We start from the raw sequence: 27784 nt of genomic DNA, 5'->3' as shown, positions 1-27784 counted from the left end.
AGGGGAATCAATTTTTTAAAAGGGTAGGCAATGACAGGACAAGGGGGAATAGAATAAAGCTAAAGGAAGGAAGGTTTAGATTAGATACTTGGAGGAAGTTTTTTACAGAGAGAGTGATGAGGTGCTGGAATGGGCTGCCCGGAGAGGTGGTGGATGCCCCATCCCTGGAAGTGTTCAAGGCCGGGTTGGATGGATCCCTGGGCAATCTTGCACAGATCCAGGCCTGGAGGTTGGTGGCCCTGCCTGTAGCAGGGAGGTTGGAACTCTTGGGGTCCCTTCCAACCCAGACCATTCTATGATTCTATGATTTTAACACCTTTAATCACATTGCCACCTGCTACTTTCTTCTGTTGGACTTCTGCCTCAGTGTTTAAGTAGAGACCTGCTTGATGCCCTTTTGTATATGCACTGCACAGTCTCAGGATTTATTTATTCCACACTACCAAAACTGTGCACCGAATGTTAAGTGATTAATTTTCTCCTAAGCATCTCTGACAGAGCCTCCCCATAGCATCCAAGTTCCTTGTGACCATGAAATTAACCCTCACTGTGCTCATCAAAGATGAGAATGCAATATTATCTGTATTCCACAACTGGGCAAAAGAGAGTCAGAATGAAGGCAGACACAAATTTTCCATTACTTTTAGTAATACGACCTGAGGCACACAGAAGGCCCATTTCTCAATTTCCAGTCATTCACTCTCTTTCAAAGTCTCCTCACAATGGCCTCCTGGGAACCCATCCCACTTCACAGTGGGCATGCACAGAATGTTGTTACTGGCTATTTGTGAAGCATTTTGTAGATCTGCATCACTCAGAAATTCCATCACAGAAATTGAGGGAAGAGGCCAGTCCTCCAGAGCAGCATTCAACCGCCTTAACTGTAATAATACCTTGCTTCCTCCACCACAATTCTCCCCCTCATTTATTATACACCTTCTATGTTGGCAGCAAATGAGGCAGTGTCTAAACATACTTTAAAGCTTGCCCACTGTTATAATTAATAACTTGCCCAGAATTCCAGATTCCTGAGAGGAACAGCCACAGACCCTTCCCCCCATGCCTCTAACCTGTCTTACTCACCTTTTACCTATTTTACCCCATTTCCTACTCCTCCTTTTAATTATTGCTATTCTGATTTCCTAGACAGCTGTATGCCCCCTGTGCTCATAATTGCCGACTCTCATCCGCTAACCCTGCTCCCCAAGTTCCTGCACTCATTCCATTTTTGCTTCTACTTTGGCTCTTGCAACCTCTTTCCCTGTTCTCCCCCACACCTTTTCCTGACCCATCTCCATTTGACCAGCGCTGATTTCTGCTTGCTACTGGAAATCAGCTGGTGAGCAGTGCAGCTCCCCTTCCCTAAGCCCAATGGGAAGACCTACAAGCAGGATCAAGCACAGAGGGGCACAAACCCTCACTGAGCATATGCAGAAGGAAACTTTAAAAAGCAAAGCTCTTGAATTTGAATTGTCTCCAAAGTGCATGAACAAACTCATCAGCCAGGTAAACTCAGGGGGACTTTTTACAAGACAGCAAAAAGGTATCTCCCTGGTGTTATGGTGACACTTTATTAAATGTCAAGCCTCCAAAACTTCATTCCATTTAAGTTCATTCCACTGCCAGCACTAAAAATGTCTCAGGAAACAACTACTGATTTAGTTTAAAGAAGGCAATTTAAAGCAGCATATTTCCCACATATTTTGTCTTCAGAAATAACTGACTTTTTTGTTAAAGTTTTAACTAAAAGAAAAAGAGATAGAAACAGACAGATTCTATCAGACTGAGACCACGAAAAATCTCAGCCAAAACAATTAAAGCTTAGAGAAGCTATAAAGAAAACAATTCTTTATAGTACACAGTGACAGGTACACTCTACTCTGGGCAGTGCTACTGACTTTGCCTGTAATTAATAAATCTACCAAACATAATTGTTCCAGCTAAGCAAACATTTCCAGTCACACTTATGTAAACAAAATAATTGGTCTTATCAATTAGAAGTTAGCACACAGATTGTCATCTGTGTGATGCCTAAAAGTGTCTAAATGCATAATTTTTCTCCCAGTTTTTTTGGACCCTGCCTTTCTAGTCTGTGGAAAACTGAACCTGAATTCACCGTCCTTCACATTGCAATGAGCATAAAACCAAGAATGGATCCAGAATCCCTCAGGGTAATGTGTGAAAAACAGGTGAGTGTTTCCTGACAATGCTACCCTGCTCACCTTCTTACCATGACACCTCCTTCTCCTGGCCAACAGCTTCCAGTTTGCTGGAAAGTTTCCAGTTTGTAGCCACACAGCTGTGTAGCCTCCCATCCAGGATATATCTGCCCCGGAGCTGTACTCGGCAGGCACCTTGCAGCCCCCTTCCACACACATCCGAGACAGAAAGACAAACTGAAAGAAGTATCACATGGTCACTGTTTCTCATTTTTCTATACTAAGCTTTAAAACCCATCCATAGGGATCCAGATACAGTAGAACCAGAAGCATAAAGCAGAAGTGCCATACACAATTGTACATTATGTACTGGAGGAGAGTAAAACCCAAACCATTAGAATTTTTCAAAGCCAGCAACAGAGTTCAAACAGGTTATTCCCATTAAAAGGTTGATAGCTATTATGGATCTACTCCTGGTTTTGAAAATCTAAAGCAGACCAAAAAGCTGAGAACTACTAAAACAGGCGAAGGATAAGAGTAACTCTTACACAAATCTGAGCATGGCAAACAGGATTGTGATGGTAGAAGTCTCTTACATGGGGCAATTATCAGCTACAAAACCAGTGTCTAGTCATCCTACACTGACAATGGTATCTGTGGTTCAAAATTACATGAACAATTGTCTATATCTTTGAAAGTAATAGTATGGGTTTCTGCACTGTGACAGTGTGTCAGAGCTACCTTAGGGGTGAGTGCTTCGATCTTTCTCATAACCAGTTGCTCTGAAGGTTCCCTTAGCTGGAACTTCAGGCTTCCAAAATAATGTCTTTACTTTTGGAAACTTGGATCTAGGTTTATTAAGAGTGCAGGGTACTACAGAGAAAAAAAATGAAGGCAAGAAGACATAGTAATAAATAGAGAAAGTGGAAGAAACAGAAGGGAGGAGCAAAAAGAAGTAAAAGTACTTCTGTAATTTCAGCATGTCAGCACAATTTATTAAACTTAAAGGAGCCACTGGGAGATGTCTGTGGGGATGGTGACAGTGACATCAAGCAGAGAAATGCAAAGGGCTCTTACTGCAGCATATGTGTCTGGCTGGCGTCCTTTTGTTTGTCAGGTACCTCGTAGTGTGGGGAAATCTTGCCGAGGCCGCTGTCACTCAGCATCCTCTTTCGAACCGCAGGGTTCCACCGATCTGATATTCTAGGGAGGGAAGAAGGAATAGAAAGGCATTCACCCTTCAGAAATTATCCCTGGTGCTCCACTTCAAAGTTGTCTTATATTTATTGATTCCCAGCATTTTTCAGCACATAACAAGGTAAACCAGCTTATTTCACTACAGGTACAAGACTATTCTTAAAGGTGAATAGATTTCTGGTCTGCCCACAGAATGAAAAGTAGCAGAGACACTTCACCATCATTCTTAGGCACAAAGGGCTTCAGGACCTTATACAGTGGTATCAGAGCTCTGACGATGAAAAGAAGGGGTTTGTAACTTGATTGATTGTGGCGGGGCAGATAGTCAGAGAGCATGAAGAAGTTGAAAGGTGCCAAAGTCCATCACTCGTGCTATGTGGTCCAGGATGCCTAAAGGAGCAGATGTTATTCCATTCTCCTTTTGTCATTACCACGGTTGCCCTCCCGCATCTCCTAATCCTTTAGAAAAGGGAACAAGAAAAGAGATGCCCAACTCTAATACGGCTGTTGAAATCCAGATCCCAGCACCACTTACCCAGAGGCCTGCTCCACTACCAGATCAGGCATTCCTGGTGGTGTCCCCGCCTGCTGTGATGTTACCAGCTCTGGGTCCAGAATAAAAATCTCGTCCTGCGAAATTTCTGTCACAAAGTGCAAATGTTCCTGTTGGAGTGATACAAGGAACAAATACTGAACCTCCAGCATCACTGGTCCTCCACAGCTGGCTATAGGAAAGCTGGGTGCACATCGGTCTCTGAAGAAATTCCATGGGAAGTCATCAACAAATACTTCACTGATTTAAGCCCAACCTGCAAGCTTCACATTCACACAATGGCTGCTACTCAGTGACTCAGTCATTCAGCTGAAAAGTGGACATCTACCCAAAAAGCCAAGGGTTGCATTTTGAAATGAGAACCAACACCAAAGGTCTGTTCTCCAGTTATGGCTGGCAGAAGTTTTCATTGTTTGGGGGTGCTCTCCCAGACCTCCATTGCTTGTGCATTCTGATTTCACATCTCAGTTACAAAAGCTCTTTCTCAGTCCCTCTTTGTTATTGACACTGAAGGCTCATTGTCTTTCCAAAATGACCGAGTGTGATGAGGTTTATTTACGTAGGCGAATGAGCAGGAAACTTCCCACCGTTTGTGCTCTGGGACTATCACATGGTATTCATCTTTTCCCCAGAGAAACACAGGGCAAAGGAGTAGGAGAGAAAGATGACCATTTGAACAGAGTCAAGTATTAAAGAAACACAGAATAAGCCAAACAGTGTCACACTGCCCGGTTTAACCTTTACCAGCATCTTCATCACCCTTGCTTTCCAAATGTTAAAGTACAACTTCATCAAAGCATTTATATGACTGCGTGAAAAGAAGTCCCATGGTGGCTACATGCAGACACTGAACCTGAGACCTCTGAACTAAAGCCACAGCTCCTTCTGCTTGAATTAAACCACCAGCTGCTTTTGCTAGGGAACAGTTCATGTGATTCAGAAACAGCTAACGCAGTTCCCAGGGGGACCAGATACAAATGACCACCATGTGAAGTCAACAGTTTGCACTTAATACTGAGCCACTAATTAGCTTGTTCTGGCTACAAATCAGCAATATCAAAAGCTCTATAAGATTTTCAAAGTGCCTTTTAGAAAATACATTCAGACTGTCAAATCCATACAACCAGTTTGAATCTAACAGAGCTACACAATGGTTAGTGGTTCCTTGGGAATATCTTATACAGTTCTGTTCATATTTCTCAACTTCTAACATTAATTTCTATAGATATTCCATGTCACATATGCAGGATGAAGGCTTCTGGTGACTAAAAACATCAGTGGAAAGATAAACTCAAATACTCTGGTGCCACACAGATGCCCTTCATAAGGGTTGATAAGGATGTGAAGTGTAGAAAATCCTGATCTGTACACCGGATTGGTAGTAAAGAGAAGGGCAGATGGTCAGCAGATACAAAACTTCAGTGAATCTATGTGAATTGCATTACTGAAAAAAGCCACAGCACTTTTTTCCACTTTTCGTTAGAGATATCAGTAACATTTTAAAACACACAAGAGGAATGGCAAATAACCTGACATAGCTTTAAAAAAAAAAAAACAAAACAATTACCTGAGATCTGTCAATGCGGTAAAAACGATCAGCAGAAGTTGCTGCAAGACAAACAACAGAGCCACAATGAAGAAAATTATCTGAACAGAACTCAATGGACAAGATGGGCTGAGCTAACATTGCTACCATGTAAGACAACCTCTGTGTCAGGGAAGTCAGTGGTTTCACAAGAACATATTCGGATTCATTCATTATATCCATTTTCCTATCCCAGTAAAGGGTAAATTTAAAGGCGAGGCTTAACAAAACAACATTAACTGAAATTGTTAACTTGAAATAAATATTTTCAAAACTATAAACTGGATTTCAGGCTCACAAGAAGAATTGATTACATTAAAATATGTGACAGAAAAAGCTACATTGTTCTGATGAGAGTGTAGCAAGCATAGAATGAAATTGATGGGTCTAATAGGATTAATTCACATTTTGAATCTAAAGAACAATAACATGCTTGGGAGCTTTTTGTAAATCAAATGCATGGCCACAGATACTCACCCTGAATTACCAATATGCTCAAGGAAAATTTATGCTACTCTTGAAAAACATATGAAAATAGGGGAGATTCACTCAATAAAGCACCTAATATGAATCTTGTCACTGCCAAATAATTTATATTACTAAACACATCAGTATTTTATCACATACAATGTGCTTCATGAGAGGAGGGTTTTTTTTCTTTGTTCCTGCTTTGCATTCAGTTTGGCCTCTGAAATCAGATTTGTTCATTCTGGAATTCTGACACAAGAGCACAGTGATGTAGCATTGTAGGTTTTGGCACTGTGAGGGAATATCAAATCCCTGAAGACAAAACCTGAATGCATCTACCCACTCATCTTTCTCCAAAAACCAAACAGATTCTCAATAGGGTTTTTTTTTTATCAATTTGCCTTACGGGAGACAAGGAAGAGTGATTAGAAATTGCCAAGGAGAAATTGATTTGGTTTAGAACAATACAAATTTCAGTGCCTCCATGCTGAAGCTTTTGTAAAAGCAGATGCCATCCATTTTAGCTGCTAATTCCAGTGCTCTGGAGCCTGATGTAAAGCCCAGATAAGCTGTCTGCTTTGACAAAGTCTGGGTCAAACACAAGGGCAGCTCTTGGAGGAGTTATGTGAAATGCAGTCATACAGGCAAAGGGAGGTACATTGCCTTCACCTAAACACTATAGTACTTAAAGAGAAACTGGAGTAGAGAATGCAGCTTTACCAGCAGCAGTCTTTCCACAACCAGCTGAGCTCTGTGTCCAGACAATGCCATGCAGTAAACACTGCTCATTGCAGTAGAGACATTAACAAACCACACCTCTAACCACCCTTAACATGTCTCTTTGGAGTGACATCAGATATTTTGATTGTTACACGATCTGTTTTTCAGGGGGAGGAAGAGGGAAGTCAGCTCCTTTTTCACCTGGCTCACTGTAACAAGAAGGAATAGTTACCCCTCCAGAGCAGTACTCTCAGATGCACTATCCTTTACATGCACACCAGAAACAAGCAGCATGCTAGGCAGAAGAGAAGGCAAGAAGGGAGATGAACTTACCATCTAGGAAGCACCATCTAGGAGAGAGCCTCTGAACAGAAAGTACTCTGGGGAAAGAGCTTTCCTGGTCCTGGATAGGGCAGGTAAATTACATTAAAATAAAATAACAATTTTTTTTTTCTCTAAAAGAGACTATTTGCTAGTCTTTGATGATTTGGTTTGGTTTGGGGTTTGATTTTGGTTTTGTTTTTCCCATTTTGCTCTACTGACGTTGCACTATGTGCAAAACCTACATAACCCTCTTCACTCTGTGAGGGCTGTGGGGCCCTGGCACAGGTTTCCCAGAGAACCTGTGGCTGCACCCTCCCTGGCAGTGTTTAAGACTAGGTTGGATGGGGCTTTGGGAAACCTGGTCTAGTGGAGTGTGTCCCTGGCCGTGGAACTAGATGATCTTTGAGGTCCCTTCCACTCCAAACCTTTCTGAGTCTATAACCCAAACCCACTGGATTAGGTTCTCACTGACATCAGGGATAGACTTTAATACAGAAAAGATTAAACTGATATGGTTAACTTCAGCCACATCCTCAGCTATACCCTTCCTTTCAACTCAGTAATACAAAACAGGTTTACATCAAAAACAGATTTCTCAGCTGTCTACAGTCCATGTTGTCCCCACTCCCCCCAACCCCCACTACCCTCATTTGTGGGTACACAGCAACAGGGAGAGGCGAAAGAGGTCAAAAATACAGATCAGTATCAAACAACGGTCATGAACTCTAATTACCATGTGGTTTTTTTCTTGTGTGCCTGTAACCTTCGTTTATTCCAGGCTCAGTGTTTTTACACTCTTTCCTCTACCAACCTGCCACTGAAAGCAAGTGCCCATTTTTCCTGTCTCTGGTGTGTCACAAATGTGCATCAGGGTAAAAAAAGTTACCCTATGCACCCCAAATACAGAGAGTGCAGACCTGGGGACTACCACCAGCCAAGCAAACACATGTCCTACATCAACATTCTGGATAAAAAGGCCTGCCCCTTGAGAGCCAGGTGTTACTTCAGGAGCCAGACTAAGTGACTGGGGAGGAATGAAGGACTTCTTCCTGAACTCTACCAAGGAGTTGAATGGCCTGCCCCTCGCTTTTTCAACTCTGACTGATCTGGAGAGGCAAAAGGGATCTCAGAAAGCAGAGGGTGGTCATGGCTCTGTTCCATGCTGACAGTGGGTGGGCATCCCACTTCCTGAAGCCACCGGGACACAATGTTTAAACACAAACAGATTTGCACAGGACAAAATGCAACAGCATGGATCTGAGGCACACTCACAAAAATTTTACGGAGCCAGGTTCTGTCCTTATTTACATCTTAAGCACTATAATCAGCACATCTGCAAGCAATGTGAACTCAGGCATGTACTAGTTCAAGGGTAAACTTTACTCATACTTTAAAACAGTGATATACCAAACCACAAGGCAAGAAAAGAAAAAATTAAAGAAATGGGGAAGAAAGGTAACTTTCAGGTAAGTTTTGCTTGTCATGGAAAGCACAGAACAAGAATAATGTATATATACAAATATTCATAATATGGGCATAGATTGGTGAAAACAGTCCAGGATACAATGATATCTCATAGGGACTTCTCAAAATAACACACAGTAGCACAACACCTTTCCTGGCAGCAGGATGCAGGACCAACAATTTTCATATTGGGAACCATACAGCTATGTCAGGTCAGAAGTTGTCTGAAGGTCCAATGCCAGAAAGTATAGGCTGGCCTAACGTTCCGAAAAAGAGATTTCCACAAACATAGGCTTTCAGCCAGAAGGGACGAAACTATGAATGCTTAACCTCATCACACAGAAACCAGCTCCAGCCTGAGCTACAGAAGACCTTTCAGAAAGACACCCAGTCTAAGAAACATTAAGTGACCCAAAATCCACAATTCCCTCAGGCAGCTGACACCATGTGCATGGTTTGAAGGAGGTAAGTGAGGCTACCTTATATACATGAGGAAGAGTGCAGAAACACCAATACAAAATTAAAGTTTACAGTGTATCAAACATGTCCAACACATCTGGAATCTTCATAGAGATTCTCAGAGTTTCCCATGCATTTTCCTCTGTTTTTACTGTCTAGAATTTATATCATTAAGAAAACACAGAAGAAATATATATATCTCAGCAATTTATATTACTGTTTTGCAAATCTGACATATTTCTAAAATGCTTTTGTCTGAGTAGCCTTGTGTGAGAAAAAGTTATGAAAAAGGTAAATGACTATATCGACAGAAAAATGGGAGTTTCGTTAAGTTCAATTCCCCAGGCAGCCCAGACATGTGTCAGTAAGACCATGGGGAAGAAGGGCTTCGCTTTCCTAAACTGGGGAAACACTCAGAGAATGCTAAAAGCAGTTGTCACTTCAGTCAGACTGGGTAAAGCAATTTCTACATTGATTACAGCGTAAATATTGCCCTCATATGTTAAGAGGCAGACAGTGCTCTTCGATTTACATAAAGCTATCTGACACTTTTTCAGTCAGCTGAGAAAAAATGAGGTTCTATTGATGTTGTTCAGATACACACAGCTTCTTAAGATTCCCCAGCTCCCTGGTCAGCAGGCTGCCTGCATGCACTGGGCTGTTTCCAAGCAGCTCTGGTAATGATTAGCGTTTTTTGATGGAGACTCATTTCTCAGCCAGGTGAATGCATATCAGTGCCTGTCATGATGCTGCTACAAAATGTTATTAATTTCATTTGGTATCATGACAGCTTTTGCAAGATTCATCCTATTAGCCTCTGCCTCTGGGATTGACTGGAAATATCTATTACTGCCTTCCTTTCTGGTTATATGGAACAGAAAAGCAAAGATGGCTCCAGAAAACTCATCTGTTTTCTCCTTACTGCCCAAGAGTTTGGCTACAGTTCATAGAATCATAGAATGGCATGGGTTGGAAGGGACCCCAAGGATCATAGAGCTCCAACACCCCTGTCACAGGTAGGGCCACCAACCTCAGGCCTGGATCTACACAAGGTTGCCCAGGGCCCCATCCAACCCGGCCTTGAACACTTCCAGGGACGGGGCATCCACTACCTCTCTGGGCAGCCTGTTCCAGCACCTCACCACTCTCTCTGTAAAAAACTTCCCCCTAATCTAAACCTTCCCTCCTTTTGTTTTATTCCATTCCCCCTTGTCCTGCCATTGTCTATCCTTTTAAAAAGTTGAATCCCCTCCTGCTTATAAGCTCCCTTCAGGTACTGGAAGGCTGCAATGAGGTCCCCCCGCAGCCTTCTCTTCTCCAGGCTGAACAAGCCCAGCTCCCTCAGCCTTTCTTTGTAGGGCAGGTGCTCCAGCCCTCTAATCATCTTTGTGTCCCTCCTCTGAACCCTCTCCAACAGTTCCACATCTTTCTTCTATTGGGGCCCCCAGATCTGGACACAGTAGTCCAGATGGAGCCTCATGAGGGCAGAGTAGAGAGGCCCAATCACCTCCCTGTCCCTGCTGGCCACCCCTCTTCTAATGGAGCCCAGGATACCATTAGCCTTGCGAGCTGCAAGAACACACTGCTGGCTCATGTTAAGTTTCTCATCCACCACAATCCCCAAGTCCTTCTCAGCAGGGCTCTCAGATACCTGCAGATACCTACATCTGCAGCCACCCTGAAAAAAATACACCAACCTCAATACTTCCTGTATTTAGACTTACAAATTTTACTTGATCCCATAAACCTTGCTCTCACGTAGAGGTTTTTGTCTCAAATTATATTACAGGAGAGATGAATACAACAACAGCATAACATTCCATAAAAATAACTATTTCTTTACATCTAGACCAAACCAACTCATGGTTTAAGCATCAGATTTGCTTTTTTCAATGCTTTTGCATTGCCAGCACAACTAGGGAAGTGATTGTGCCCCTGTACTCAGCACTGGTGAGAATGCAACTCAAGTGCTGTGTTCAGTTTTGCGGCTCCTCGCTACAAGCACATTGTGGTGCTGGAGCAGGTCCAGAGGAGGACAACAAAGATGGTGATGAAGGGTTTGGAGCATAAGCAGCAGAAAGAACTGGGATTGCTTAGCCTGGAGAAGCAAAGGCTGAGGGTAGGAGACCTCATCACTCTCTACAACTACCTGAAAGGAGGTTGTAGTGAGGTGGGGGTTGGTGTCTTCTCCAAATAACCACAGTAGGACAAGAGGAAACAGTCTCCGGTTGTGTCAGTGGAAGTTTAAATTGCATATTAGGAAAAATTTCTTCACTGAAAGAGTGGCCAGGCACTGGAACAGGCTGCCCAGAGGGGTGGTGGAGTTACCATCCCTGGAGGGGTTCAAAAAATATGTAGACATGGCACTCAAGGAAATGGTTCAGTTGACATGGTGGTATAGGACAGACAATTGGAATTTAGGATCTTAGTGGTCTTTTCCAACCTTAAAGATTCTATGGTCCTGTGTTTTAAAATATACCTATGTATTTCTTTAATATGGGCTTATGGAGTTGGGGAATGCTTAGATTTGCTTGTATCTCAAGTGAAGTGTATGAGGTTTGATAGTGTCTACGTATCTACATGCACAATCTTCATGTATCTTAACATGTAACCAAATCTTTGCAGAAGGTGAGGACTGGGACACAAAGAGAAAAAGGAAGAAAACATCCAAAGATAACAGTGTGTACTAAAAAGGTAGATGATAAAAAGAGGAGAAATAAGTAAAAATTCACAGACCTAGCAGAGTACCTAATTCTGGGAAAATGAAGATAGGTATAATGCTGGTAAACATAAATTCAAGTCACAAATTGCATAATATGATATCGTCCTTCCAAGACTTCATTACAGTTCAATTGCAAAACTAGCTTGGGAAGTCTCAGGCCCACGAGAATGATATTTTGTGAGCATTAATCTCATTACAGAAACAAAACAGGAATGAAAAACAATTCTAGCATCATTTGTCTCATTTGCACCTCGGGCTTGCTGATGTTTCTGCTGACTCCCTGTGTTCTGAGCTGCAGAGGAATGATGCAAGGAACTGCATTTATGAGACCTAAACGTACCCGTGACACCTTATTAGTGAGGTGAAAAGACAGTTCCATCAACTCAAGCACCTTATCCATGTTCAATCTCCTGCTTTCTCCCCTTTCTGTAATATGTAAAGGGATACCAACAAACATGGAACAAAGCTCAAATTTACCTAATAAGAAAGTTTGTAGAAATGACCCACTGAGAATAAACCAATATTTGAAGAATCCAGATTAAACAAGTACTGAAGACAAAACACAGAGGGGGGTGCATTCAAAATGTAGAATCATAAAAAATGTTAGTATGTTAGGGATTTCACACTGATGAGCACTAAAGAATATGGCTAGACAATTAATTTATCTATTGCTATAACTGTGGAGGTTAGAGCCAAGTATGGGGCTGATTTCCAACAATTCATACTCTCTTTTGGTCCTTCTCATATGTACAGATTCAGTTCTTCATTTTACCTCAGGCAGTTTCCTATACACAAAGCAGTCAACAGCCACTTAGGTTAATTTATAATGAATGGAACATAATAATACATGCTGGTTTATTAGCCAATTCACTAGACACTTGCACTACTCTAAAATGGAGTTCCAGGGCAACAATTGATAGAAGTGTCAAAAATATGAGGTTAAATTGGACAGGGAAATGCAGAAACAAAGGCAACTCCAGGAAAACATGCCAAATGGCATTTTCTCATAGTGTCTTCCTGAACTGAGAGTATTTACAGGCATTCTTGCCAAAGTGGAATTCTGTATCACCCAGCTAATCATTGAGCCCCAAGAAATTATCTGTAATTTCACCACACTGGGTTTCCATCAGATGAATATCTGGGCTTTCTCAGTGAACTCATTCCTGCTGATCCCAACAAGCTTTGTATTATTAAAGTTTGGAAAAGTCTATCAACACCATGCAAACTTGTCTTGTAATCTTAAGTGCTGTGTCAACTGACCCTGGTTTGAGCCAAGTCCCTCTAATCTTTAGCGCAAATCTCTGCACTAATGTCAGATCGGATCAGCTCAACAGTCAGTAGAGGTAGCCTGAGTTAGTTCACTCCCAATTTAAGCACTGTGCAGTGCAATATTTTACTGAAAGAAATATGCATTCTTGAAGAATGTGTCCTACAACAAAGGCAAGTTCTGTATTGCAGAAGTTGTAGACTAAAGTTGCAAAATGCACAGGGAGACTATTTCTTAAAACTAACCACCTAAAACTAGAACCTGTTTGTCACATGTAAAAGACACATTTGTTCCCAGGATGGATTAAAAGACTCCTCTGAAGGTTATGTTAAATTAAAAGTAAATGGATGTGGTGCACAGAACTATTAAGAGGTTTGGCCGGCTAGCACACCTTTTTTCTCAGTGATGGAGTTTTGTGCTACAGCTGTGTAATGTAACATGTTATTGTTCAGTTTCTCAGACAGAGAAACAATTTTACTTTTGTCATTTGTCCTACAGGACTCATTTTGTCATTCACCTCACTGTGCAAGGCACTGCTATTGCAATACCACTTACATCACCATGCTGTGCTAATTTTAAAGATGATTCCATAAGGTTTGCAAGGAAAAAGATTGTCCAAGGGTAAGCAGAATGAACCTCTGAAGTTTAAGGGTAAATGATAATCAGAATTTCATCTAATATATAGGTATCTAACAAAAAGAAAGCCTAGGTTCAAATGAAAAGAGAGAAGCCCACTTTGTTAAGCCTCTTTTTGTTCTGATACTAAAAGGAAAGCTTGTCTTACCTGGTAATGAACTCTCTGTGTAGTAGAAGTTACCGACTGTAGGTCCTAGCAGGAGGATAAAAGAGTCAGTAGAGATGAAAAAAACCAAACAACCAGCAGCAAGAACTGTTTGCAGTTTTACTATCTATCTGAAGTGGTTAGGCAAACACAAGTAATTTTGCAAGAATTTCTCACTGGTTCTAAGCATATGAAACAAGCACCACAGAATAGGTTTGAAAAGCTCACTTAAAGTCTAGATTTACATGCATTTGTTCAAAACCACAGTTTAAAAATATAGAGATTATGTTAATGGATCTTTATCTTATCACAAACCTATTTGTTCCATGAAAACTATCTAAATTTAGAATATCAGCAGCAAAATGAAAGAAAAGATGCTAAAATATATAAATCTTCCTTTGCAAATATTTCTGAGTAATTAATGTACTAAAGCAAACCTCTGGCAGTTCTCCCTGGTTTAAGACACCCTCACGTCCAGGAGGTCCTATCAGAATGAACCCTGGTATTTAGCAAGGTTCAGGAATCTAATTTATTTTAATAGATACTTTGTCAAATAGTTTTAGCTCTTGACATAGCCTACCAGAAAGCCTTGCCTACAGACTATAGCTCCCCAGATGGCATGCAAGTTGGCAGAATATAGAAAACCTTGGCACCTCCATTCCCAGCAAATGGGTCTGAGCCAAACCAAGCACATGAAAAATGTAGTACAAACCCTGAAAAAGGTTGGAGAAACACAGTTCCTCCACAACCACCAAGGGTAATTCAAACAGAACTAGTTGTGCTTCCTCCAAAGCTGTACAACTACTAGCCAACCAATACTGGACATTAAGTTCCCTGAGACTCAGTATGACACTTGTAATCTGCTGAAAACATCATCACAATTATTTCACTGTCATTTTCCATCACCAGGTACTTCAAATATGCATCCATCACCTTATAATATGTCTTTATGTCTAATAATAGCAACAGCTCAAGCCTAAAAGTTCAGAAATGCATTTGATGAAGGGACTCCTGGCTGAAATGCAAAAAAGTGAAAGCCTGTAGTGTGAGCCTTTATTCAGGCTGCAAGTGTAGTTTCAAAACCACAGGGAAGTCAGTGGTTCCCAAAGAGTTCAACAGGAAGGATGAGGTTCATAGCTCCTATGTAAACTGGACCACCTATTTAGAAACCTATGGAATGTCCTCACACTTGTAAATGTTGTTGAAAGATATCAGTAAAAGATTTTATCACTAAAGGCATACACCTTTAAAGTTATTCAAGTAACGGGGCATTTGGAATCTTCATTTCTCAGACTGTAGAATGAACTGTCCTGAGACAAGGTGTTCAAGACAATGAGAGCAACCAGATTATTGCTAGCTGCATGAGCACACATTTCTGTGCATTTGGAAATACCTAATTGATACTTGTAGTGTTTATTGGTGTCTCAGATTACTCCACAACAGTATTAGTGAATGACATAGGCATAATTAGACCCACTCAAATACCACAACATATACCTTACCTTCCACATTTTTTAATAAATAAGTTATGCCATTTCAGCAAGGTGTGTAGAAAGTCCTGGTATTTCATTCCAGTTCAAGGAGAATGAAACACACCCATCAACATCAATCCTGTTATCATTTAATAGGAGTCAGTACAAATTTTCCTCTCCTGTTTAGAAAATATTTTTCAGCACTGCTCCTGCTTTTATTATCATATCATAACTCTAAAGTTTTATTTTCAGTGGTGGAAAAACTGCAATATATGATAAGATATGATTGTTGCAACTATTAGACCTCTGCACTCAACTGAAAGAAGCATAATATAGATTGAAAAATGATACCTGAATTCACAAAAACCTCACCTCTTGTAGACGGTCAATGTACATACGACAGGTCTCCAAGTCACAATCTCCTCGTATAACTATAATTCCTAGGGGAATGGCTGGAAAATAAAAAAACAAAGAAAAACCTCTTTAACTGAAGTTCCTTGAACTTGCAATATGTTTCAGGGTTGGCCTTATGTTCCAATGTCCTCACAAAAGCTTTCTGCTACTTAAACCTTAAGTCATTTAAAAGCAGGAACATATTATTCATCAGTAGTTTCACCCATTTATAATTATCAAATATTTCAATTTTCAACTACCTTTCATACCAAAGATGCTTAAACATACTCAGTTAAATTGTGTACATCATTGCCTCATGTCAACATCAATTAACTGCAACGAAATGAACATACTCTAGAACAAGAGTTTGGGGGGTGTGCTTTTATACATTGAAATAAGAGAACGATATTTGATTTTTCTAAAACTTATTAGTCTACAAAAATGATTTAAAATAGTGAAAGTCACAGCCTGACTTCAGAAAAAACTGTCCAGCACTCTGGTATTTTGATGTAAGGCTGCTTTCAAATCAAAACAGATATTATTCCATCTACACAGAAAACTGACACCACATCTCCATATTTTCTCAGAGGAAAAAAAGAAAACTTGTAAAAATACAGCAAATAATTCCCCTCAGTTGACGGCAGCATTTTTAATAACAGGAGATTTAGGTTTCCACAGCAAATCTGTTCTTGCAGCCAAAAAAAATCCAAAACAAACCCACAAAGAGAACAAAAGAGGGGAAGGGGGGAGTATATTTCAATCCACAAGGAAGGTACCAAGAGAACTGCCTGCTAAGATCTTATTAAATAAAAAGAAAACAAGCGAAAATTCTTGAGCACCAGATTTTCTAAAACTGACTCACTGAATGTTCCTTTTTTCTCCCTGAGAGGGTCTTTAGTCAAACAATGGCACAGAAAAAAAAAGTAGGGGAGCAGCAGGAAAGAGATTCCAATCCTCATATGAAGTGTTCCAGAAGGAGAGTTTATCAACTCATAAACAATTTTGATAACTGGTTAAGAAGAAGCAGTATAAAGACACTGACAGTTCTGAGATAAACAGAAAAAACAATGGCTGCAGCCCCTCCTGCTGTTCAAAAGTTGACTAAAAGCAAGAGAGAAGTTGATTAAGAGATGTTTATCTACTGAGAAACACTTCATTTTGGAAAGAGACCAAAAGTAATGGGGAACGTGGGTCATATTTTTGTGACCCACCAAGGCCAGAAGCACAAATCGAATCTGAGTGGTTTCAGGGAGGAAAGGGGAGCACCTACAGCAGTCGAGGTCATCATGAACTGCTGACACCAGTGCAGGGCTCTGGGCACACATTGGCAATGCTGCCAGCATCACATTTGGAAAGCAATTTGAATAGCAGAACAGCTATGCACCCAGGAAATCCAGAGGCAGGTAAAAAAAAAAAGCTGAGGGAAGAAACAAGAACATAAGGGACAGGCAGTAAGACTCAGGGAAAAGGGAAGAGCTCACACTTCTGAAGCACCACTGGCATCCGATAGCGATGCCAAACCACCTGCACGTTTTCAGAAAGGCCAGAAGGGGACAGCACTCATTGTGACCTTCCAGGTTTTTTCATTACAGAACAGACAGAGAGACAAGCAAGAGGAAGGACCGTCAATCACAGGGTTTGCTTTGTGCGCTCAGATGCTCTGGGTTACAGAGTGAGTGATTCTCTCTTTGCTTAATGTTTATTACTGTTTAACCCGCTCTGACAGGACACCCTTAAGCTCTTTGTAGAGCTGTTCTTAATGCTATCTAGTTTCAGTTCAGCAGATCCCTCTGTAGCCCTTACTGAAAGCAGTGCTTGTTAAATTCATTTATAGCTCTAAAAAGTGAATTGCAACTACACCTCCAATAGCTACAGAGCACAAGGGAGCTGCAGCACTGGCTCATTGACTGTCACCATAGATTTTTTTCTGTTTTCTATTGAATTCCTGCCTTCACAGACGACTATATGCACTGAAGGGTCTTTGCCAAAATAAAACAGGTAACACATAACTAAAATCTTTAACTATCATCATTCACACCAGGCCCAAAGAAGAACCTTACAAATGTTTAGAATTCTAAGGAAATTCACCAAAATGTCTGAAAACAAAACACTAATGTGCAACAAATAGTTTAGTGGTGACATACACAGGCCTCATCTATTGACTGAAAAAGAAAGTCTCGATTCACAGGTTTAATTAAATTATATCTTATCTATTCTTGTTTGTCATAGAACAATTCTGGAATTCTGGTCTGGGTGACTTCATCCTTAAAAAGAAATGTGCATCTTTTCCTGCCTGGAAATCCTGAATTATCATGACCTATGGCTTTCTGGATCAGTGACTAGTTAAGGCATAAGGTGCATGAGGTGGGTCTCAAATCATTCCATTCCATATGGTTCATACTCATTTGGAAACCCTTTTAAGTCATTACTAGAAACTTATAGTATATGCTAAAGCGTTGCTTGCCGAAGGTGTGGTTTCTGTGGTGGGTTTTTTTTGGTTTGGGATTCTTTGTGGAATATTTATTTATTTACTTATTTTGTTAAATTTTTTGCAAGACCCATTTGGCTTTCAGCAAGGAAAATATTCCTGGCCCTTGTTTTTGTCATAAACCACAGGAAATACAAACAATGCACCACACAGACAAGGCTTTCAACATGCTTCACAATAGCTGCTGTTTGAAAATAAAAGCAAATTCTTAATGATTGATAATGAGGTTGAAACTCCAGGATTGTTGCTAACTGTAAATATAGAACAGTGCTCTGCAATGGGGACATAATGAGTTAAGTTATGATAAATCAGTTAAAAGCAAAAAGTTAATACACATGGCATTCAGTGTCATTGTGGACACTTTCATACAGGATTTTCTAACTTTTCTGAATTTCCCTGTGTGGCTGAGGATGTAGAGAACAGTGCTGAGGACAGTACAGAACAGTGCTGAGGGACACAGTGATTACTGGATATGCCAAGTGAGAGATGAGGACAAAGTCTTACTTTAAGAGCATAAGCACTGCAGAGCAACTTTATTGTACACCCACACACTGTCCACTCCTGTGAATATATGGATATATCTGCACATGGGAATATGCCAAAAATAAGGGATAATCTCAGATCATAAGCCAAGGCACAGCATTCAAGTGCCAGACATTTTTCTCCTGAGGCACCTGCTCTTCTGGCCAGTTGCATCCAGCTCAGAGTTTCTTTGTGCTCCCTGAATGATGAAAAGGACTTTGTCCAGGGAGCTGTGGATACAGACTCTAATGCTGCAGCGATGAGAAGCAATGCAAGAACCCCAGGAGATGAGACAGGTAGGCAGTTGCTTCATATTCTAAACCAGTTCTGCAGAAAGACTTTTGTTCCTAACATTGCTAACTAAAATTGAGTATCAATAGTAGGAGGTTTGGATAGGTGCAGCACTATGGCTGGTGTGATGCTCTAATTAACTGCAAGATTAGTAGCTATTTCCTAAGTCCTCATGAAATTAGGTATGGAATTTATAAAGAAAGAATAAATCTTCCACCTATTAACTGCCCATTATGCTGAATACCTAAAGCTTGTAAACTCTGTAATAGTACTGAGGACACAAATAGAAGAGGTCTGAATATACTGCATATGGCACCACCAAGAAAAAATAAAATTCAATTAACTTCCCCATTTATTGTTATGAAAGGATTCAATTTGTGATCTAAACACCATGATTAACCCACTCAAAACCCAAACAAAACAGCCTCAAGACAGATCATTAAGGTAGATGCGAATGCCAGGAAAACTCATTCTGAGTCTGACATGCCTCAGGGGACTGGGGAGATTAGACATTGAGCTGTAAATGTTTAATGTAGCAAATAAAAAATCCTCACTGCTGAAGATGTTACAAGAATGTAATTTTCCTGAGGGGGTTCCGCAGATATCGGAAACATGAAGGACCAAGTAAATTCTTGGGAGAGAATTCTGAGATATTCAGACATTTATATTAAGAAGTATGGCTTTCCAGCATGGTTTTAATACAACTCAGCTCATATGAAAGGATTTTCTTACCACACTAATCTAAGCCACGTGTCTCTTCAGATCCCCTCTGTTTATTACACTGACAAAACCTAAGCCTCCTTCGGTTCACTGGTTGCTAGCACTAGTGGTCCACTAGTAAAATCCTCATATGTCAGGAGATAAAACACAGTGGCTATCAGACTAAAACAGACCATCTGAGAAGGCAGTCATCCCCTCCAGGCTCCCAGTGACTTCTCCAATACCATGCCACAAAAAAGAAATAGCTGTCCAAGTCAAATGAAGAGAGAACTTGTCCCAACCAACACGCAAAAGGGAACAGGTTATAGTAACAGAATTGTACAAAGCTGGGAACAGAAACTAGCAGGGAACGTATATTTGGAATAAAAACTGAAAGAAATCTAGATGAAGAGTGAATAAGAACTTAGGCTAAAACAAAGACATGCAGGAAGGATGTGTGTGGGATGAGGCAGCCAAAAGGGACAACCAGAACTGAAAAGGTAAAAGGAAATCAAATCATGAGGGATAAGAAAAGGAAAGGAGAGAAATAAAACATGCACAGAAAAAAAATCACAGAAAATTCTACACCAGAAAAACATATTATAGCATGATTTCCTGGAAAGTATGAAATAGAACTTAATGTTCTTGTGTCTCCCCACTCCTCTAGGGTAAATCTATATTTATATCTCTCTCTTCTTGTTGAAAAGAGATGGTAAACTTACAGGTAACGGTTTCTCCAGTAGCTCAAAAGGCAGAGGACTGCCTTGAATGTAGGTATGCCCCATGTGGTGTCAAAAGTGGATAGATTTAGATTAGATATAAGGAAGAAGTTCTTTACAAAGAGGGTGGTGAGGCACAGGAACAGGATGGATGCCTCATCCCTGGAAGTGTTGAAGGTCAGGGGTTTTGAGCAACCTAATCTAGTGGAAGGTGTCCCTGCCCATGGCAATGGGAGTGGAAGTAGATGATCTTTGAGGTCCCTTCCACCCCCAACCTTCCTATAGCTTGATACAATATTTCAGTGGTTTGGATTTACTCCTTCCCTTGAACCAAGGCAATGGCATACCTTGTAAAGTAAATGTTACTATGACTACAAAAATCAAGAGCTCAAAATGAGAAAAAAACACAATGAAAGTTGCCTGTTTCAGTACCTGTGTATATATTCATTGTGCTGCTGCCTTTAATTATCCAACCACATCCTATGTTTTCTTCTGTTGGACTCCAGCATCTTTCTAATCTTCAAATAAATGTCTGTGTGTATGGGTGTCAGTTAAAGCGAGAGATGTAAATCACTGTGCTGTCTGGACAAAGCCCACGAGGTCTCATCCATCAAAACACAAAAAAAAGATATTTCCTTTGACACAAGCAATGCCTTTGGCAACTCCCTCTTTCTTTGTGTCATTTCTATTTCAGTTACAAACATTTATCAGTGGTTTACATCTATGTACACCAGCATGAGAAAGTGGGAGCTCAGTGGCAGCAGTTTCTAATATTTAATTCACTACTGACTTCTAACCCTCTTGGTTTCACCTTGCTGGGTGAATTTAAGCAACACATCCAGCCCTCTGAGTTTCAGGTCTTATTAAATCACAGTGACAGAAAAATGCATGAATTAGCTAATGCCTGCACAACACACGTTAATAAAACAGTGCTGTTAGAGCAAGGTAGCGACTTTTAAGCAGCAGGTGAAATTTAGCAGATAGTCTGTAGGTAATGCTGCCTTTCACAGAGCTTCTACAGATAAGCCACCATGTCCCCTAAGAGTCCTCCTGACAAATAAAAGGTCATTGGTGCTTCCTTTACAGGATGGAAAAGAACTTTTATGGATACACAGGCCATCTCACATAAATCCACTCAGATGAAAGTAACTTCCCAACGTGAGCACATTTCTTGCAGTGGCTAATCTCTCCTGTCCTGACTTCATCTGCTGGTTCAGATTTTCCTCATCATACCACCTAGCAGGAAGTCCTCTGCTACCCTCTGCCCTTTACATTGTGGGCATTCATGATGTAAATACCAGGTCATAATGTAAATTCCAAAGCATTGACCTTTTCTTACTTTGCTAATTGCTCAAAATCCCATGGAACAGTCTCCAAATTAACCTCACCTGTCATATCCTTGAGCTGAAAAAAGTCAGAATACATTTCATAGATCAAGGATTCTCAAACTGTGGTAAGCGCATTACTGGTATGAGGAAGCCACAGTATCTCTGTTCATGTACACATCCCAAATGACATAAAAGCTTGTCACTCCATGGATCTGGTAAGAACTCCTCAGATGAAACCAAAACCCTCAACTCACAGAAATTAAAGGCAGGAACACAAGCATTATAGACATCTGGCTAGATACAATCAGAGACACACAAGAATCTGAGGTTAACATCACATTGTGATACACCACACCCACACACAAAACAAGGAGGCTGCGATTGTTAGGTTACAGGTAGTTCAATTGTTATCTACACGGCGGTAAATTTTCTTCAAAAATTGCTTTTTAATCTAGCATGCTATTTTATTCAAGAGCAGACAAGGAACAACTGCCTCTGTGTAAAAGACAGTGTTGAGAAACCTAGAACTGTTAGAGTTGAACATTCTATCTGATACAGTCACCACTGCAGTCAGGTATAATTCCTCCCTATTCTTAGTGGTACTGAGCAAAGAAAGTTTGTTTGCCAGGGCTAGAGCATACAAAACAAGTTAAGGGCAGTAAGAACTTAGATACTACATTTAAAAAAAAGCAAACTGTACAGTTGCTGCAGATGATGAGCTATTTTGCCACTCCATCTTCATGGTGTAAATCTGTAATAGTGTTGGCAAGAAGGACTAACAATGAAGGACACTTGGTCATAACCTCGCTTGTGGTTTGTTGTTTTATTGTTGATTTTTAAAATATTTTTTTATATAATTGACTTCTACATATACCTCCTTTGTCAAGAATATCTCAGCAACATCAAAAAGGGAAAACACAGTGCCACCAACAGAAAGATTTTGCTCTTTTAAAAATAACTCAATTGTGTCCCCACAGTGCTGTTTTAGATCACTTTCCTCCAATAACAGGAAATCAGAGAGAGTGCACAGAAGATATGCAGGCAAGAGATAGAATTAAGGTCTGTCCATCTAAAACCAGCAATCCAACTCACTTTTTGAATATGATAGTCTTGGTTATGGCATGTAGTGTACAACTATCATATTGGGCAGAAGGTGCTGAAACCTGTGACTAGGGTGACAAGTGTTTGGAGCGTGTATGGGAGATGTTAGAGAAGACAACTACATTCAAAGCTGACCATTACAACATAACTAAAATGCCAACATGTATCCTTTCTTAAAAAGACTGCAGGAAAGCATTCATTCCCCCTCACACAAGGATCAATAAGCATCCTCTGTACCATCATCAATCATCCTACAGACAATACTGAGATGTTGACAGAAGAAAGAATGAAGGAGAAAAGGAGGAGCATGGGGAAGGAAAAAAGGGACAATTCAGAAACAGCATCTTGGTTAAATGCCAGCTGCAGCAACAAGAAAGCAACAGAAGGAGAATGGGCTAAGAATGGTCATGCCCTTCAGAGGACAAAATGACATTCTTTAATTGCTCAGGGGATTTTCAAAATGAGATGTCTACCTCCAGCAGAGTGAAGATTAATCTTCATGGAACGGGAAATACTGATTTTAGGTGAAGTAGTTGATAGAATCAAATCAGTATTTCTAGCAAACAAGGAGAGTGAAATGTATTTACTGTGAGTTAAAATGATCTAGATTATTACACTGATGTCAGTGCTTTCAAAACTATTACAGAGACATGTATCAGGCAAAAAACTATAATAGCTTCTTTGCTATTTTTCCTTCAAGGATAACAGCATGACTCGTTACTAACTGGCTTCTCTTTCCCATTCTGATTGCTGTGAGATTCTGGTTTGGGTTTCAAATGCTTCAGGGAGGTAAAAATGCTTTTAATCCTCGTGGGCAGGGAACAGATAGTAAATATAGCATTACAGAATTAGGTTGTAGGTATTCTGCCAAAACCTGGAAAGATATGTAAATCGAGTCTCTTGCCAGAATCTAACAAGTGATACACACACACGAGAGCTACAGCTAACCCCACAGTCAGCAACAGGCCTTGTAGAAACAGGGTCCAATAGAAATACTCTTGTATTTTGTTAGTGGATAAGTATAATGAGCATTTGAGGTTTTAATTCAGACTGACAAAATTTCAGTTATTCTCCTGCCATCAAAATGTATTTATTTCCACTCCCTTCCCCCCCTTTAATCATTTCCTTCAGTAAAGAAAGAAGAGTTGCTTCTCCTCCTTCAGCAATTCCCTCCTACCCCTTTAGCCAAGTAATTTCTAGTGGCAATGCTCCATGAAACGTAAGGTTAGGCTGGATGGGGCTTACCTGGTCTAGTGGAGGATGTCCCTGCTCATGGCAGGGGGTTGGAACTAGATGATCTTTGAGGTTCCTTCCAACCCAAATCATTCTGTGGTTCTATGAGGATTTGGTCAACACACTTATTTCATTATTTAGCATATGATAGAGCCAGATAGGTAGCAATCCACAGACCATTTAAAATGTATCCAATTAGCTATGTCAGAAATGCAATTAAAATGGCTATCTACTCTTATTAAAAGGGAGATTTCTGTGATTTACCAGCTTCCTTTCTCGTAAAAACTTAAATGATGTAGTCCTCTAGTATAACCATGCATCTTGATGGCTTGCTATGCCTCATTTTCCAGAAGAGATGCAAGCATCTTGCAGTAAGCAACAGGAAAACTGGGACATTGGGTCTGTGCTCAGTCAGCTACAGGGATTTTCCATTTTTTACCTCATGGAATTCAAGGAGCTGGTTAGAATATTTAAAGCAGTTTAGTTTCTGATTTTTAGGGAACACTTTCTGTATATAAATTCCTTCAGTTGTAATCAGCATTACCCAGAAGTCCTCAAATCAAGATTAGGCTCCTGAAAACTAAAGGTTGGACGATTCTGATATGAGACATATAACTGGAAGAGTACGCTGATGACAATTAATGTATGCTGTAAATTCTATGTCCTTACACAGGACATTCCTAATATCTGCAAAAGATAAGCTGAGCTATCTTTCCAGATTTCTTTTACATTGATGGCGATATTATTTGTCTTCTAATATTTTAATGTAATTACAGTGATGCACAAGCATTATTGAGACAGCTAAAGGAGGACAGATAGGAAATATAACTTCATGAAATATGTCTGGGGAGAATATTCCATCCCAGCTATGTTATATTATCATGCATTAACCTGAAAGAGAGACAAAAAGGTCTTGCTGCAAGTGGCCTGTCAATGCTCAAAAGCAATCATTTTAACTTTTAACAGACAAACATCTACTTTTTGAATGAAAACATCTTAAGCACACATCCAGCAAGTCATCAAATGCATGTGAAATCTAAACCCAGATTTCAGAGGTTATAGATCATTTGCTGTTGTTTTTTATAATATTATTGTTATGGGTATTTTTTCAGGTGATAAATAATATAATATGCATTTGCAACTGTGGTGACAATAGTGTAAAAAAAAAAAATTGTATTTTTTGTGTCAGAACACGTAAATGGCTCTTGAGGAACACATGATATAAATGCACACAGATTAAAATATATATCCATAGTGAGGATGAATGAGGATAGTTCTCCTCAGACAAGAATCCATAGGAAGAACCATCAAATGAAACAGATCATTTCTTACAGGATTGGATTGCTGTAGCTTTAGTATGGCCTGAAGTCTACTTAAGTTCAAACTCTCAATTAAAACTTGAAGCAAATTCTTCTCCAGTGAGCCATAATCTTCATCCTGTTAAAATTGTTCTCGGTCCAGTGACGAAGCCTTTGATTTCTTTAACTATGACCAAAATCCTCTGACAGAAACTCGAGAAAAAGCAGTCAGGCCCTATATCAAAATTTAATCTGTTTCAGTTCTTTTGTTGCAGTGAGAGATGGTGAACTGGGAGAATAAGGAGAGGTGAGACTAGAGGAATGAAAGTGAAACAGTTTAACTATCTTCCAACAGTAAGATAAGCAAAGCAATTAAAAGGATTGTCATCCTGTAATTACCACAGCACTCTGTATTACAGAGGGAGCTGAAGCTTTGTTGCACAACAAACAGTCATGCTTATAATTTAATATGAATAATGAGCCAGATGCATGAACAAGACTATTAAATTATCAGAAGCAGCCGTGTCCCTCATTGAATAACAGCTCCACGTGTCACCAAGGAAAGGAACTCCATTTTTAAGTGTGGATTGTCATCATCAGTGTTGCCAAAGCAACCACCGTCTGCTTTTGACTTCCCCCTCAAACGTGGCAATTAAACCATTACATGAGGAAACAAAATAGTGATTATTCTCTTATGTGGAAAACTGAAGGCTGTTAAAGAATAAGGGACTGGGGAAGCCAGATTTGTTTCCCAAGATAAATGCACCTGTGCAAGAACCACGTTCAAGATCAGAGCACATTCTCAGCATGAAATTTATCATGGTGCCTCACGCAGTTTCAAATTCGATGTCAGTCACAGAATCTGGAATAGCTTTGAACATTGGTAGAAACCCAACAGAACCAATAGAAAGACATTCGTTAAAAAAAAAAAGGAATGTGAAAACCACCTATTTTACAGTAAGTAGCATCAATTTGCAGAAGGTATAGTTAAGTAAAAGAAAAAACAGGTGAATTCTATATATGCTATTTATAGAGAGAATATGTATACAGAGAGAGTATGTATGTGCATATGCACAGAGAGATAAATATACATTTCACATGACTCATAAAAAATGCATGTTTCATCCTGTGTTTGAGTTTTGTTCTTGTTGTTTCGGTTTTGGAGTTTTTATGTTAATGTAAGATTTATACAGAATGTTCTACCAAAAGCAGAAACAACCTGGCTTCTTCCAACTTACAAGCTTCCCGAAGTTTTTCCTTGTCGTAATGTAGCCCCTCATATTCTTGTAAATTAATCCTGTTCACTCTGATCCGCAGGCGATCTGGGATGGAATGAGGGCTGCAAGGGAAGAAGAAACCTTCTTAGATCAAGTGTTGCATGGAAGAGCAAAATGAAAACAGGATATGAAGTGATTTTAATCTCCTCTGAAAAAAGAAAAAGAACAATTCTCTTCCAAACCGGGCCAACTCCTCACAGGCCCAGCACTGCATTTAAAATTATGACTACCCACTGTGCAATACCATTGGCATTACACCTTAAAAAGTAAGCCAGATCAAGAATCACATTTTCTGGCTGTGTGGTCTGGAACTGCAGAGGTATTTCTGATATAGTTACCCTTCCTCTCTGCAGTTTGCCTTTTTGTACATCCCTAGGGCCCTACCATAGCCAGTAGATCTGCCAAGCTGCAGTTCAAGACACAGATGCTCTCTTGGGAGTATGGTCTCTCATGACAACTATTCCTCTGCCCATGAGAGCATGGTTATCATTCCTGGAGGATCCTCATTCAGCATCTCTGTTCTGGGAAATAGACAACAGAAATGTGGCTAGGAACTGGATTTCCAAAGTAGTGGGTTCAATACACAGAATTCAGGACAACTTTCATTAGCAAGTAGCAGCATATGAACCTAATTTCTACAGATTTCAGCCGGATTTAGATACCTCAACTATCTGTATAATTTTGCAACATTCATTGGATCCCTATCTATAAATTTAAGTGTCCGTATGTTGATAGAAAGCTCTTCATTCTGTGCTTCCACCACAAGACTGTTTTCTCTGTTTTAATCTAGTTAGTAACAGAAGTCTGCTAGGGGTATTATTGCCTAATACTCACACTGCCTTTTACAATTGAATATACTGTGTGCTGTCAGGAACAGAGAGATTTGCTTCTCTCTTCGTCTCAATCTTAAAATATTTGACCCACAGAATTTGCTCTCCTAGTGCAGGACAAGCCACATCACACAAATGGAAACATTTTGGGTTTGGTTTTTTTTTTTCTTCCCTTTTTGGCTAGAAAATACTGCAGATTTAACAAAATATACAGCTTTTGGCCATCTCTTGGTAGAGCCTCTGGGATTGCAATTAGGATTTGGTTTCAGTGTTAGTTTATAGTTTGCTTTCTCTCTGTTAGTATAAAACAGGTCTCACATCTGAACAGATGAAAATAGGGATCAAAAATCAAGTCCCAGTTTAAAAAAAGCTGTATTGGCACAAGTACTTTTTGCCTAAAAAGTGAGAAAGGATAATGAATTGAGGGTGCCTCC

General features: G+C 40.1%; 1 protein-coding gene across 3 annotated transcripts in view; it reads right to left on the bottom strand.

Annotated features, from left to right (window-relative positions):
• DGKI (diacylglycerol kinase iota) overlaps nucleotides 1-27784 on the bottom strand; it is a gene marked incomplete at both ends in the record, with an annotated part of 219496 nt that overhangs the window by 46118 nt on the left and 145594 nt on the right. For all 3 annotated transcript variants that reach the window (XM_084261008.1, XM_084261009.1, XM_084261010.1), the window contains 7 exons: nucleotides 3237-3362; nucleotides 3892-4019; nucleotides 5477-5517; nucleotides 7016-7085; nucleotides 13703-13747; nucleotides 15544-15623; nucleotides 26482-26582. In XM_084261008.1, the coding sequence (XP_084117134.1) occupies nucleotides 3237-3362; nucleotides 3892-4019; nucleotides 5477-5517; nucleotides 7016-7085; nucleotides 13703-13747; nucleotides 15544-15623; nucleotides 26482-26582 (591 nt within the window). The remainder of the gene's footprint in view (nucleotides 1-3236; nucleotides 3363-3891; nucleotides 4020-5476; nucleotides 5518-7015; nucleotides 7086-13702; nucleotides 13748-15543; nucleotides 15624-26481; nucleotides 26583-27784) is intronic.

Source organism: Gallinula chloropus, assembly GCF_964237585.1.
Source record: "Gallinula chloropus genome assembly, chromosome: 1".
NCBI classification, from domain to species: Eukaryota; Metazoa; Chordata; class Aves; order Gruiformes; family Rallidae; genus Gallinula; species Gallinula chloropus.
This window is presented reverse-complemented; position numbering and strand designations above follow the sequence as displayed.